A 16221-nucleotide genomic window follows, 5' to 3' on the forward strand; every position below is an offset into this window, starting at 1 on the left:
TGCAGAGTAACACATTCAGTAAACGGGCTGTGAGTCAGCTATGCTTTGACGTGTCCTGCTTTACTGGCAGGGCTCTCGATGGCACTTGTCCCAAACCCTCTGAATGTCATGTAACAAGCAGAAAACAACAGGAAAATCTGGAGCCACAGGGAATGTGTGACAGCTCTCTCTGGCTGGATAAGCAGTGGCTGAACGTCAGCATCTGTTTCTGTATGACTGAAGAGTAGAACCACTAAGGCCAGATTCTAGCCACCTTTGTCAGGGCCTTCAGATGAGTCAAAAGCCTCTCATGAACAATGAGTCCTCAGCTGCTGACAGATCCAAAACTATGAGAATGAACCACATCATGTCTGTCTCCCACTAGACAGAACATTTGTCAACCAGCCAGTGAAAACAACTTGCTTTCTGCACTGAAAAGCAGACAGAAGGAGTTTTAAGAAGTCAGATGTTCCCAGGTGATGCTAGGATTTATTCGTCAAAGCCTCATCTGAAAACAGTAAGTCAGTAGCTAGGATGCTACACTGAGAATTCCATTATTCTGCTGGTGGTTTCAGTCCATTTTATAATACAATACATTCCCACAAATCTTTGTTGTTCACATGCTTATTCCCAGGCTTGGCAGATACCAACGTGACTCAGATGTACTGTCACTTCACAGTTGGACTGTATCTCCCCACACCTCTCAAGTATATTGGCAGCACAGCTTGGAGGAAGCTGGTGAATCTAAGAAGATTTGTGCTCTCTAAGGATATTAGACTTCAGATAGTTTTAATGGGCTCTGTTCAGAGCTCACCCCAAAAGCTCGAAAACTCTCAAAAGATAAATTTCAATAGTGTTGTAGCCAGTAAACATACTCTTTTTTTTCAAACAAGGCCTTTGTTTGAAGCATGCTTACTGAGGTTTGTGGGATTAGTTCATCAGTGAGTTTTCCTTCTCCTACACCTTTACTCACCACAACACCTCGCTCGTACTCGGTTTGACACGTGGTGTCTCTTGCTCTCACGTTCCACATATGGACAGAGGCAAGCAAAACAAATACACAGATCACACTCCCTATGGATGTGAGCCTAAATCCAGAGTGCTGATTTGCAAAGCTCCTATCCCTTAGGTGCAGGGCTAGGGAGATGAACACAGGGAGCTGCAGGGCTGCTCTCGCACCAGACACTGTGATGTGGGCATCAGGGCCCAGGGATGAAGCTCCAAAACTGCAGTCTTCCTATCAGATCAGGCCTCTGACCGCCTCTGAAGCTGCTGGATAGTGGGAAATCCAAGAGACACAAAAAATATCAACCCTGTTGTTCCTTTGCTTTGCTTGCAGGGGGTGCCTGCCCGTAATTAAGAGTACTTCTAAGGCACATGGCACAAGCTACGGAAGATGAGTTTTTCTATGAGATTCCACGTACACTGCAGTAAGACATTAGTCATTACTGTTGAGTCACTAAGAACTGAACTGGTACTTACTTGAAGTTAAAACTAATTTATTTTACACAGTGCAAAAGCAGGGCATTCTAACAGAATATTTACTTCCTTTAGAGAGACAGACCCTCTGCTCATAGGCACTGGGAAGGATGTACTATACTAAGTACTAGGCTTGAGCAATTTCTTCTGCTACTCAAACTCATTTGGGCTGTGTTTCAATATGCATACTTTTACACCAGATTTAAGACACTCAAAATTTTGAGCTGCTGCTATGCCTGCAGTCCTGTGACTACCTAACTGCATGTGCCCAAGCAGTCAGTGCTTCTACAAGGGAACAGTGGCAGGTTATCAGGAAAGAGTGAGAGTGAACAGCTTTCTTTGGGGAAGCAAGAGGTACCTGCTGATACAAGGGTGCAGTTCTTCCTGCTGCCAATCTGGAACACCAAGGAAGAATCACTTCAGGGAGAGAAATGCTGCATTTCCTTTGCAGCTGTGATTGCCTTTGCAATGGAAGAAGTCAAGGGAGAAGAGCAGTTGCTGTTTCAGTATCATTTTCAATACTTAAAAAAAATTCTTTTTTTTTCCAGCAGTGATACAATATTTTTAGAACCTGAAGTCACACAGAAGCCTTTGGAGCTGTTATGACTGTTCCTGCAAGTGCAGCCCTGTTCAGAACTGTGCATCTTGGGCCTCTTCACGCATTGACCATCTCAGCTTATAAATGTGCCATCAATCAGTATTTTAAATGGCTTGGCCTTTAACCTTAACATCTGTTGCCAAAATGGTACTCTGAGCATCTGTGACTAGGAGGATTTTTTTTCAGCTTTATGCCAGGAGAGACCAGAACAAACCATAACAGACCATGCATGCCCAGAGAAAGTTCCTGCATGGGATTACCTAACAGAGGTAACTTGCTTTGTCAAGAGAGTGATGGCAGCTCTTAGGTGCTGCTGGAGCTAAATGTGTGCAGCCATGAAGGAACATAGATATAAAGAGGAAAAAAAGAGGAAGGTCTCAGCAAACAATGGGTTTCTCTGACTGCTAAGTATTCCTTTGCTCACTGTCTTACCCAGTCTTAAGCACAAACCTCCTTTGAAGTTTGACACAAGGGAATAGGAGTTTTCTTACATATTTCTTTTTCCTGTGATTGGCTTTCATCCCTGACATATTTAAAATGTGCTTCAACTTGGACAAAGACAAAACTGAAACTCTCCAGGAATCCAAGTGATCCCTAAAGCCCAGAGCTCCGCACATTAATAATGTGGTTTCTTTGGGGAAAAAAAGGTTCAAACCATGAACATTTTCATATTTTCAAGTGGAATTAAGAGAACATCATAAACAGTATTCACCCATATACATTCTACACATTATTATATAACTGCTTCGTCCAGAAATACTACCTCTGCTTATATGAAAGAGCAGACATGCAACTATAGGCAGCAGCAGGGATGTCCTTTTGTTTTAAATCTCTTGGGATCAGCACCTTAGCCTGTTAGCCCTGACAGTGACAGAGGAACAGTTTTTCTATGGAAATTATACCACACAATACGAAGTAACTTCTGTAAAGAAATGCTTCAAATCTTGATTTATTTTCCCTGGCACTTCTCCATACTGGGCATATGATGGGATCTCTTATGGGGTGACCAGATGGAAACACCCACAAAGATTCCCTAGGTTTCTCTTACAACATCCTGGTGACATCTTCATACAACCAGCAAAGAAATCATATGAAAAAAAAACAAACAAACAAAAAAAAAACCAGTAAACTGATAAAATTCTTACTTCCAAGATGATTTTCTCAGAACTGACACTGAGAGGCCAAGGCTGGGCTGCTTATACGTACACTGAAAACTTCTTTTGTATCACTGTGACCATTTGAAATCAGAGGCTTTTCCTGGGGCTACTAACTGCACAACTGCACCTTGGTCTGAGGACAGCATTGTCTGTCTTTCCTGTCCTGCTTGGAAGCAGGAGGCTGGACTGTAGGGTTGGAGAGCAGAGCTGTGCGTTGCCCTCACGCATCTTCAAGGGTGCAGATGACAAAGCCAGAGAATTGAAATAATCCCCCCCATGTCCCTCCAACCTCCTGCAACTTTCTGAGGAGCCACATATGAACTGTGAGTGAGGACTCCCAGGGGAACGATGCTCGAATGATGGGTTATTTCCCTTCCTGCCCCACTCTGCTCACCAGGTACATTCTGACGTATTAGCGCAATTTAAACTGGAAAAGGGAGTAGGAGATGGCAGGCAGGATGATTTTGTCATTGTTATTTTTAACAACCAAGAGAAAAGCTTGCCTAAATAATTGTAGTAAATTATTTTTTTGCAGCACATTGCTCTTACAACACAAAACACATTAATTAAGACCTCCAGGTCGTTCCCTGGTGCAGGGGAACTAGCACCTGGCGTTCTTATTTTCTAATGCCAGCCTACCACTGGTTTTCTTTAAATCTCAGCAGGAACAAGGTGAGGTTTGTCTGGAAAGCTTGTACTAAGTCAGTGAATCAATTAAAACATATTTATTAACATTACTTAGGCAAGCCTTTGTTCCACAGTGGATCTGAAATAGGATAAATGCATCCTACATCAAGATGCATCAGATACTTAGCTCTAAGCTAAAAACATTTTATGACTTTTTTGATTTGCATAACATTAAATGCTCTCTAATATTGACAAAGTTAGAAAGCATTGCTTTCAAAAAGACTGCAAACTATCCTCCATGCTTAGACATATCATGGAACACACAGGAGTACACAATGCTAACTGAAAATCATTAACTAATTACGAAATCGGTCTGTCCAAACCTGGCTTTACTATGCATTTCTACTTAAACAATTACAGAATTAAAAGTCAATATCTGCTGCTTTCTTTTTTTCTTGGAAATTCTCTTCAAACCATTCGAACAGTTAGATAAAAAACACTGCAGTAAATTCATCCCATACACATCTGCCAGCCAAAACAGATCCGAATGTAACGGGATGTGTCTGCAACATGACAGAGAATGGCAAGAAAATGCTACAATGATGGTTTAAACATCTTATGAATGGACTGACCTGGAAATCAGGTACACTACTGGTTACCTTCATCCACAAATGGCTATTACAGAGTTGGAGAAGTTTCAGAGTGTCCCACCAAATCAGACAAAGTAAGATCTCTGTGCCTATCCTTCTCACTGACCATCGTCTGAAATTTGCATGTGCAAAAAATGAATCAAGGAAAGTACCTTTTAAAGGAATATGTTGGCTTTGCAGTTCACTGATACTTAGTGTTGCTGGAGTCAAGGGTAAAAGAAATATAAGAACTAGGAAAAGAGGTCAACAGTTGCATGGACAAGGAGAGATTTGAGAATGAAAAGCTCTCTGCTCTGATCAACAGAATCAGTGGAAGTAATATGGGGGCCTTTTCAGGAAATATAATCAAAACATCTCACATTTTAAATTCAAGCTTTTGCTCCATTTGTATGCCACCATATTGTTTGCTATAAGCACACCATGCATGATACTGCACAGTCTCATCAACTTTCCTGTGGCTCTCAAAGAGCACAGACACTGAATGGAAAAACCTTACTGCTGCCTTTATCTTTGCTGGAATATTTATTTGGCTTTAGCAAAGCTTATGCACCTGCATCTGCTGAAGCCAAAGCAAGCTTTCAAGAAAAAATGGCTAGAGCCTGAATTGCAGTGGTGCTGCTGCCCTCCTCACATCAGATTCAACCAGAGCTCTTTGCCTGACTAGCTCTTAGAAAAAAAAAAAAAAAAAAAAAGAAAGAAAAAACCCAGCCTTAGCAAATAACTCACTAAATTATTTCATAATTATTTCATTTTATTATTATTATTTTTTTTTCCTTTCATCTTCCGTTCTGGCAAATCATACCCAGAAACTTCAGTGGTTTAAACTCTCTGTATTATATGACATTTAGCATCATACTTATTCAAAATATTCTTACCTGTGATTAAGTCATGATGACCTACAGATCTGCCACACTTCCCATCCAAAATGTGTTGTGAAGATGTGTGGAGCTGTTGTATAGCTAAGCACTCACTGAGTACATCCTGTTCGATATCAGTACATGAATTTAGCTACAAGAGGAGGATAAAACAAACATTTTATTTCAAAGTAAATCAAATTAATTCCAATTAAATTCATATGTCTCTTTGCTTAAAGATTACGTACAGAAGAAAGGAACACAATGTCATTCTTCGTAACCTGGTGCAATTACGGATGTATCTATCAGTTCACATTTCTAATTAGAGATCACTTTGGTTTTCTTCTGCAAACAAGTTGAGTGCGCTAATCTAAAATCAACAACGGTTCTTTGTACCCTGTGTTTCTTCAAGCCTTCCTTGGAAGCTTAACCGCACATTTTCAGGCTGTCTGTAGTTCCTTGGGTTCTGTGCAAAAGGATTGCATGACGCTGCAACTGTGACACTTGGAAAGACATTTGACAGAGAAAGAAAAGTGCTTGTGCTTATCAGATTAGATCTGGCAGAATAACGTGCTGTCAGTAACGTGTAAGAGGTATCACCGATATGTCAGCTGTTCTCCATGTAAATTAAAGCTCTGGCAAAAGTGTGTGAAGCAAACTCTAGAAAACCACAATGTCGATCATATTAAAAACAGCAGGAGAGGAGAATTAAGAAAGAAAAGCATTTCTAATTCTCTTTCAAACATGCTGATGTTGCCAAGCTTTTGTCATAATATAGTGCTCACATTACACAAGCAGCCATCATATTCTATAGCCATTAATAAATAGTTATTGGCTCTACGTTTACAGTTCTGCATACCAGTCTCCCATGGGTTTGCTTATTCTAAAGAAAAGGTCCAGGCAAACCTATTTAGAATTCTACTACATAGCCATTTGTTTGATCAACATAAGCATCTAACATTTGGATCACAAAATGCGTCTGTAGCCAATTAAACTTAGACTACTACTAAATTAACAGTTAACTTCCTCATATTTTGTACTTGTAAAGCTGTTCAGAACAACCAAATATTACCACTGCAGTCATCTAAGCTACAAACAAAATATTCAGGACTCCTCTGAAGAAAATCTGAGCTCAGGGCATTCTCTTTTCTATGAGAGATGGCACCTTTTGGAAGCACATATCAGCTGAGACATTCAGGCAGAGCAGCCTGTTAATTTCTTCCTTAGCTAAGTCATTTCCACACAGAACTTCCAGGAAGCAGATAATAACAGACTACTGCCTTTGCAGAATTGTAACAAAAACCAGCAAGGGACTATTCCCATTTCTTCCTAAATCTGGAATCCAAAATAAACTCCACTGACTGAATAACACTGAGATTTAACTAGTTGAAAAGGCTGCCTCTTTTTATCTTATTATATCCTTAAGCAAAATATTTGTTTTGCTTATTATTTCTTTAGGAATCAGATTTACCTTGGTCCCTTTTAAGAGAGCCTGATCAAAATACTCTTCAAATCTACTGCTTTTTCCAGATACCTTTTATATTGAAGAAAAAAAGGCACAGGATCAAATATTCCTAGAATTAGCATGGGCAAATGAGACAGGAATATGATTTCCAACCACTGGAGAAGTGCAGATTTAGATCTGATCTACCAAATAAGGTGTAGGAAGGAAGCAGTTGACATTATTTTAAGATATAATTGTAAAGCTATGGGAGGGTATATTGACACATGCAGGAAAACTCCTCAAGCTGGGAGATTAGAGATACAAAACCCTACATATTTGATGTCTTGGTAGCTGGAGTTTGTAGTTTGTGTGTAGCCACATTTGCCATCTCTTCATTCTATGCTCAAGGCCTCTTGATGCTTAACCAAAAGTACGTTCTGTCCCTTAATGCAAAGTTTGGATTCAGAGTTTTTTCCCCACCTTCCTCTACAGAACTAGAAAAGTGGCCTCAGCAAGCAATGGGATATAACTAAGGAGACATAACAAATTAATGTATTCAGCCCCATACTCAGAGCTGAACAAATGACATCCATCTTGGGAAATAATTCTCTTCATAGACAACAGTCCTGGTTGTGGGGACCTGAATGGCTGCTAGGCCTGAAGAGTCCTTCTTCCAGGAATAAAGTTTGTCATGTTGTGAATGTTTCTTGGCTGTCTGAAACAGGGTGCACAACTCTGGATGCGGCTAGATGTTCTAGACACCATTACTCAAGGTGCATGCAGCTGGTAGAGGGCAGAGTTGGGGTGGACAACGGCCCTAGTAATGGGGAAAAACATTCAGATCGGTGGAACTGACCAAGTGAAAACTGACAGGGGATACAATTCATGCTGAGAAGCATTGGGAGAGAAGGAGTGCAAGATAAGACATGGCTGATGCAAGGACATCAGTAGGCAGGAAAGGTAGGCAGGCAGGCAAAGTAGACCTTTCGACATCCATCTAACTCCTCCATGGCTCATCCCTAATTCTGAAGTTACAATCACCTGTGTTCTGCTACTGCTTCTTCTCTCCACATGTTCCTTCCTTCGCTCTTTCAAGCTTGTGGGTTTTACCTTAGGCATTTTCTCCAAACTGCTAGCTCCCTAGCTCTGTCTTACCACACTATCATTTCTGCTATGCTCTCCATCCTTTAAACATGCCTGGCAGTTTCATCTGTGAAGCTCTTGGCAGTGGTAAGGTATCAACACCGCTTATTGGAAGTAATTGTACTTGGTCTGTTCTGTCACACACCAGCTCTGTGGGGTCCCAATCATCTTTTTAGAAACCACAAGTACAAACGTGTAACAAGCAAGTCTCTTGATGCCTCAACCCTAAAGGTGTTCAAGGCCAGGTTGGATGGGGCCTTGGGCAGCCTGGTCTAGTATTAAATCAGGATGTTGGTGGCCCTGCCTGTGGCAGAGGGGTTGGAGATTCATGATGCTTGAGGTCCCTTCCAACACAGGCCATTCTGTGATTCTGGGATGGTGTCCATAAGCCTCCTCATATGATAATGAATTTGGGATTGCGCCCATAGAAACCAAAATACCTACTTGAATCTAGTATTGGTGAGAACATAACTAGCAGTTTGGGTTAGGAATGATTTATAAATGCATTTAAAACACAGATGAGGTCAAAAAAGTCACGGATTCATTCTGACGAATGCAAGCACTCTTATTCTGACATTTCCATAGTATCCTGGCCTGGTTTCACTTGAATTTGGGATGATTTGCTAGCATGTATTTATTAGCTAATTGCACAGACTCCGTGTGTGAATATTTTACACGAATGACAGCAGAATTTGGATTTGTATATGAAAGATCAACCAGGAAAAAATGCTTGACCATAAAGTATTGAGCAAACTGAAATTGAAAAAATGGTGATGTTTGAAGAGCAAAACTATAAAGTGAACAGATTAGCAAGAGTGATTAAAATCCAAAGGAAAATTAGGTTCAGCTTGCATTTTTTCCTAGAGATATTGCAGAAGAACCCCGATTTGAAAAAAACATAAACTAAAGGTAAATTGAAAACAAGCACAGTGTGGAGGTCTGGAGATGCGCCACCGTTTGCCTACTGGGTCTTACCTTCTTACGCACCTGTTGTTCTTTGGCTGAATGAGCTTTCACATGCTTGCGCAGAGAGCTGGGGTCGGTGTAGCGTTTGGAGCAGCCAGGAATCTGACAGGCATACGGTTTCTGTAAGAGTGAGGAAAGAGAAGAGATTTCACATTCCTCTGCATCTCTTCAGTTGGCACACAGAGCGCTGAAGGACAGCTGGTTTGTGCAACACAGCGTAAAGCCCGAGCTGCTTGCTCTGCTTGACGTTTCCAGATTTGCAAACTCCTCTATGTACGTAAGTCTGACATGGTGCAAACAGAAGAACAGCATTAATAGCTCTGATTTTGCACTCCATGCAAGTGCTGAGAGCACTTGACACATCTCTAATCTGGCACATTGGATGTTGATTACTGAGCTGAGTTAAATGCTAATGAGATGTAATTGGATGGGCTCTTAGAGCATTAAGTTTTCAAGTCTTTACAGTAGACTTGATGATGAGAACAACCAGTATAATTATAAATGTAATTCTGGTTTCTAGTTCTGATTTATGCAGTTTTTACAACTATGTTCCATATGCAGCAGAGTAAAGCTTGTGCAATAGCACGCATTTGGTTTCCTTCATGCCCTTTTCCTGTTTTGAACAACGTCTTTCTTTTTATAACTCCTAACCAAACAACCTGCAATGAACTTTAACATCTCAGCAAATCAACGCAGACGAATCCACTATTGTTAACTCTGTTGGGAAGACCTTTCCAGCTGATTTTGGCATGCTTCAAAGCTTGTCAAAACGTGGCCCAGTACAAGCACTTTCCTGGGAAAGCCAGCAGAGCCTGGGCAAGCAGTTTCAGTCAGCTCTTCCTATGTGAAAATAAAGAAAGGACACTCCAAGTGAACTGCTGTTTCCAGAGTCCCAGCCCCTGAAAGCCTCACCAAGTTGTGCTTACTCCCAATCAACCAAACGCTTCTCTCTGCACTACACTGTGGCCCCCAGGTGACAGTGCAATTGCCAAGTTGAACAAAGGGGCTCCACTGCTCGTTATTAAGTAACCATTAAGCGAGAGCAAACTAGTGCTGAATGTCAAAGCTCACAAAGTTTTCAAGTTGAGCTGCACGTTTCTTCACCTCATCTGTCAGCATGAGCTCGGCCTTCTCACATGCACCAGCAAGTCGTCTGGTGCCTTCTCAAAGCTATAGAACTGGCTTGTCATGAACTCAGCATCGCATTCCTTTTCCCCTGGCTTCAGAATGAGGATGCACAAATGCAGGGGGAAAAAAAGCAAGCAACCAAGCAACAGTTTGGAAAGGAGTGACTGTGAGGTCCTTGAAGCTAGCTGCTGTACTCCTGGAGGAGCGATGACATGCCCTTTTTACCACAAGAACAGATATGTTCCCTTTGTTCTGCTCCCGCCTAGGAGAAAGATCTACTTCCAGATGATTTAGTAGAGATTCAATCAAACTAGTATACGCCAGTGAATCTCTGAAATTATTTACAGATTCTCCTTCTGGAGAAGATAAATGATGGACTGACCTACATTAAGAAGTTTTAAAACCAATTCCAAATGCACTCAATAAGGAGTGAGTAACCTACATAAACCCCTTTTCTTTGTAAGTACCTCAAGAGGATAAGTACTGCTGCTCTTTCCAGCCAGCAGGAAATTTCTGAAGGAATAATAGAATCATTCACCAATTCATGGCCTTATGGACTAACAGCACCTTCCCAGAAAGACACAGGGCAAAGCAGATTTACCGAGTGTATCCAGAGCACACAAAGTACTGACATCTGAGGAAAAACTATGGAAAATTTTAACATACCCCTTAGCTGAACAAATAGCAGAGTATTTTCAAACCACTGGTATCACCCGAAGCACTGATAAAATAATTTGAGTTAGTGATACGGGAACTAGATGAGAATCTGACTATTATTTACTTTGGCAATTTCCCTTGACGTTACAGACAACTACTTTGTCCACTGAGCTAAGGCAACACGCAGGCTTTACAACAGCACCATGCTGCAGCTTCGTCACTTTCCACATTCACATAACATAAACCACAGGATCTTAAAATGAACGCAAAGAGGCGGACAGAAGCTGGCATGGTGTCAGGCCACAGACACAGTTCTAAAGAACCTGCAACAGAATAAAGCGGATAATATTTTCAGGCATTTAAGAAAGTTAGGAGAAAATGACTACTGTACCTTTTTGCTGATTTATGAGCTTTTCAGATAATTAAGACAGAGATAAAGAAAGAAGAAAAGAAAATAGAAAGTTAAGAGATTTGTCTTCAATAATCCACAGATACACAAATTTCAGCTTATTTTGTTAACTCATTATTTATCTTTCAAAACTAATAAATGGCATTCCATCTGTGCGCCTGGCACAAATGTACCCGTTAGATTTAAGCAGTTAGATTTCAAAACTGTGCACCCACAATTTAGTATATCCAATTTCAAAAGAGACGCTTTTTAGAACTAATTACTAATTCAAATATCTCAGTTTGACTTTCAAATAAATAAAACATTGTTATTGTAAGTGTGCTTTAGTTTGGAAAATGTGACTGACTTGCTTCTCTTACTTGTTTGTTTTTGCAAGGCATAATGTACATTAGACATTCCTTCATGCTGCACTGTCTGAAATGTGTAACTGCTTAAAAAGTAAATATCAATTAAACTCAAAAGTTCTGCCCCATAAACACTTGGCCAAACGTTAAACCATATATTCACTTCTTTGAAAAAAAAAAACAAAACAAAACAAAGGAACAACTCTGGCTGTTGTTCTTTAGAAGCTTTATGCTGAGCACTGAACTTGTCTACAAAATTGCCTACTTGCTTTCTTTCCCCATTCTCCAGTGATTTCATTTTCTCAGAGCCTACCACACTAGACAGGCTCCCAACTTCGCCATGGACAAGTGAGAAGACTTGTGGAGCTCAGCCACAGTCTAGCAACTGTATGTAAATGTGAATTTGTTTCTTACACCTAAATCTGGTGATGGCTTCTTCACAAATATCACAGATGTATCTTTACCTTCAGAAAATTACATCCAAAACAGGAAGGCATGCCTTCTGTTGAGATGTCTGAGCTGCTTTTACGTTCATTCAGAAGAGACTTTTTGAAGCAATAGAGGATAGGAAGCAAGACAACAGCATCATTTAGTACAGCAGCAATGACTCAGCTTTCACTTATACTATACCTTATCCTACAGGCTCCTTCTCTTACTGGAACAAGAACAATGGAGGTTTGCTGAGTGACTTATTTCTGAGTACATTATTTCTCAGCATGAGTAACACAGCTGAATTTGTCCTTTCGTGATTACAACACTTTTCATTTCTCAAAGCACATTCAATTAAAAACAAAAGTGCAGTTGCTTATAGCTGAGCGTTCTGAGGCACCCATCATGGAAAGGTAGAATAAGAGTCCCTATCCACAGAGCAGACCGTGTACAAAGACCATTGGAAAACAGTGCGACTCCCATCCTGAAATCATGCTTACAGTGTCCAGGTGCGTTCGCTGATGCTTTGCCCGGTCACTGGAGTTGCTGAAGGCTTTCTGGCAGCCTGGATGCTGACACAGGTACGGCTTCTCCCCAGTATGACTTCGGAGGTGAATCTTAAGGTTCTCAAGCCTAGAAAATGCCTTGTTGCACCCTTCGAACTGAAAAAAAAAAAAAAAAAGTCATAAAAAATGGTTGTAAAACAGTATTAAATAAACCATGTGCAGCCACAATGAGAACAGTGTAAGATCCAAGCTGGACATGTAATAAATCAACCAACATTCAAACATCTGTTGAAATTTATGGATGAAACACAACATTTTGTGCTGTTCATTTAATCTGTCACTGAAGACACGGTGTGTAGCTCAGCAATAATACATGGGTTATAAATATCCCACACGTTCTTCTGAAGTACTGAACGCTTGAAGACATGGAGCCAGTATGGAAACCTTAAAGAAAGAACAAGTGTTCTGACGAGCTCTCTCAGTTGCTAATTAGCACAGGAACCACTGTGGGCAATAACAATTAGCTGCTACAGAGAGAGCAGGAGGAGCTGTTTGCAGTGGGTAAACCTGGTTTCAGATGTCTGAAATGGGATACCCTGAAGAGCATGAGCACAGACTATTACAAGACCTGATCCATTTGAAGATCAATCCAAAGGAACTCTGCTGTCATTCTGCACCCTTTTCTTTACTGGCTCTATCATTCAGATCTGTTCTCGGCATTTATACAGCCAGTAACCTGAGCAATTCTGAGATCTTAAGCACCCGTTTCATTAAGGAACTTAGCAATAAAATGCTGCACAGCATTCATAACAAGAGTAGCTGTTTCAAATTAAATTGGAATAAATAAATAAATAAAATTTCAAACTAACAGGCCAAGGAAAGAGTGCTCTACATGGATGGCTGCTAATTTTCAGTGTTACAGGTGCCTGTTCCTCCGCAGGGAGGTACTACCTAGGATGGGCTTTGAGAATGAACTCAGGTGAGCACAAATACACGTATTTGCACATTCATGCACCAGCAAACCCAGAAGGTGCACTCAGATGTTTACACATGCTCACAAACACTTCCATGCACACATACTCACACGTGGTGGTGTGTTTGTACTGTGCCCACTCTGCATCGCAGCTTCATCGCAGATTTTCTTGTGTCTATACAGATAGGAGCCTGATTTGACTGTAATTCGGGACCTCAAAGAATGTACTTGAGAAACAACAACTTGGTGCATCTCCATGTTAGTACCAAGAACAATTTTTACAGATAGAACAACAATTTCTGGAAGTCATGTTTTTTATATGATTCTTGCTCATGACCACAAAATTAATAGAAGTGCTTTGTCACCTCCTCCTGCTGAGTCAGGATTTTGTTCAGTACAGTCACAACCTGTGGTTCTTTGGATGGTACCACAGGAATTGTACTCTCATCCATCCAGCACACTCTATTTGTTATACACACATCTCTCATACATTTTGGTGTGTGTGAACTTCTGACTCAGTTTTTGCATCCAGTATTGCAGGCAGAGGGGCGTGAAGTGAGAGCAGATGGAGATGCCATAACCTGGAGGCACCTGGTCTCCTGGTACCCAAGAAGGGCAGTTTTGACTGCTGGTAGAGAAAGGTCCCTCACTTCCTGCTCAGTTCTGGGTGTGCCTTAAGCATCTGAACAAGGCGACTTGCATTCTCCAGCCAGTGCTCCATTTTACAGACTGTGTTCTGCCTTTGGACAGAGATCAACTCTGCATACAGGAGATAAAACACATCAAGGCACCCCAGCAAACAGACACCCCCATAGGGGGTTTCCAGAGACCATGCAAACTTCTGCCTTTCTCAGTCACTTATACACTATGGTTTTCACCATCCTAAATATTTTTTCTGCTCTGGGCACATGCAGAATGTCCAAATGGCATATTTAGGTCTATGTGTGCAGACAATTGTCTGATATGTAAGTACTTTCATTTTTCCCCACCACCACGATGAAAGCTCTGGAGCTACCCAGAGACCTACAGCCTAGGGCTCCAGGAACCCAATCACAGCTCCCCTCAGAACAAGTTGGAGAGGGAGGGGGCAAATTTTGGAAGTGTTCAAGCCATCAAAACTTAAAACAAACTTTCTTTCTAGTCATCACTAAAAATCTGGCAAAGGACTCAGAATGATGCACTGAAATGTGCAAATATGCTGAAGTCTTGGAAAAATAAGCAGTTCAGCAAGTCCATACTTCCCACATGACGTTCTATAAAGACAACCTCTGGCAAATGGATTCAGTGCTCTGAGGTGATGAAGACCTGTTCCTCTTTGTGAACCAGATCCCTTTCTTTTCTTATCACTACCTTTCTTCACACTTCTCTCATCAGTGTTGTGTCCATACAGTTGTATCATCCCCTTAGAACATAAATCCCTTTCACTTTCGGTTCAGTAGACCAGCTCTGCTCAGTTTTTCTTACTGACAGCTGACTACAAGGCAGCCAGAGATCAACCTGGAGTCTACCAAGTTACTCTGGCAGAAAGCCTTGCCCTTCAGCTGTTCATGCTCACTTACTTGCATATGCAATTCCTCATCCTCTACCTGAGCAGACACTCCTAACGCTATTGTGAGCCCTTTGGCCATGCTTCTCACTCTCAAGAGCTCACAGGTTCTGACAGACAAGCCTCAAAAAACACATTATATGACAACACTCCTTGTTAACGCTCCTTGGCAGACTCTACAGACTGCTGGCACCAGAATCCCTCCAGTGACACTCTACTACCTGTTCCTTCTTGTTCCCATGCCATCTCAAGCCTGGAGAGAGCAGGTAGCACACAGAAGGCATTTCTCAGCTATTCAGTCACGAAGCTCCGTATGTTTAGCTAGTGGATTATCAGTCTTCAGCTTTATATCTACAGCCTAATGCAAAGTAGGAAAGTATGTAGAATAGTCTAAACTAATTAGGGGTCCAGCTTCATCCCCATTGATGTCAGTAGCAAAAATTCCAATGGCAAATGTCCTAAAACATCTAAACACAAGCTTAATTTGAAACACATGAGAGCACACATGCTTAAGAGTTTGCTAGATCGGGACTTAAGGAAGTGAAGAAACAGGCTACCATAAATGCTCAGAGCTACAGCAACACTTTTACTGTGGTCAGCAGCCTTTTTTTTGGTGCTAACACAGAATCCAAAGATTATGTATTAGCACCACCACTCATACATGTGCCTGGACTTCAGTGGCTTTTCTTAATTATATTATTTTCTAATTTTTACTAATTGTATTATCCAGCTTGATTATGCTGGATAACTTGCAGTGGGGTTAGTCACAATGCTGTGTCAAATTCAGTCTAACCACATGAGGTGAGAGGAAAACATCAGCAAGAGTGATGCGACTACAGCTCATAGGTATGAGGAGGTAGGGCTGCTACAAGTAGGGTGGCTAAATATGAAGAAAACCAGCAGAAAAGGCATGGGCATGTGAGCCTTGCTGGCATGAGATGAGAAGAAGGGCAGATACACAGAGGTGAAAAACCTGAGAGGGAGAGAGGAAAGGAGTTGGCACGAAGAGTTGACAGGCATGGGGCTGAGAGAATTCATTCAGAGCTGCAGAAAAGTCCTCACTTCTTTGAAGGATTCGAGGAAACCCTCTATTTCAACTCTGTCTTGAGGGATCTGGTAACTGGATCCCCTGCAGCTTTTCCCTACAATGCCACGTGTGAGGGCAGCACTGTTGGGACCCAGCTTCCTCAAACTGAAAGTGTGGTTGTCCCTACAGTTCTACAAGGACGTGGTAACTTCAATAGGTTGCTGCATAAACTGCGTTAGGGTGACTTTGTGAGGCAATTCCTGGGCTTCACTGCTGTTCTCTGGCACTTGTAACCTTGCTACCTA

The 16221-nt window shown here is 41.4% G+C and overlaps 1 protein-coding gene across 2 annotated transcripts in view; it reads right to left on the reverse strand.

The window, feature by feature from the left end:
- The window catches only part of GLIS1 (GLIS family zinc finger 1), a 186398-nt gene that overhangs the window by 25732 nt on the left and 144445 nt on the right, over positions 1 to 16221 (reverse strand). For both annotated transcript variants that reach the window (XM_042819432.1, XM_042819431.1), the window contains exons 4-6: positions 12365 to 12526; positions 8907 to 9017; positions 5366 to 5498 (exon numbers count right to left, since the gene is read on the reverse strand). In XM_042819432.1, the coding sequence (XP_042675366.1) occupies positions 5366 to 5498; positions 8907 to 9017; positions 12365 to 12526 (406 nt within the window). The remainder of the gene's footprint in view (positions 1 to 5365; positions 5499 to 8906; positions 9018 to 12364; positions 12527 to 16221) is intronic.

This window comes from Centrocercus urophasianus, unplaced genomic scaffold (genome assembly GCF_019232065.1).
Source record: "Centrocercus urophasianus isolate 14NV4802_14NV808 unplaced genomic scaffold, USGS_Curo_1.0 seq_18, whole genome shotgun sequence".
Lineage (NCBI taxonomy): Eukaryota > Metazoa > Chordata > Aves > Galliformes > Phasianidae > Centrocercus > Centrocercus urophasianus.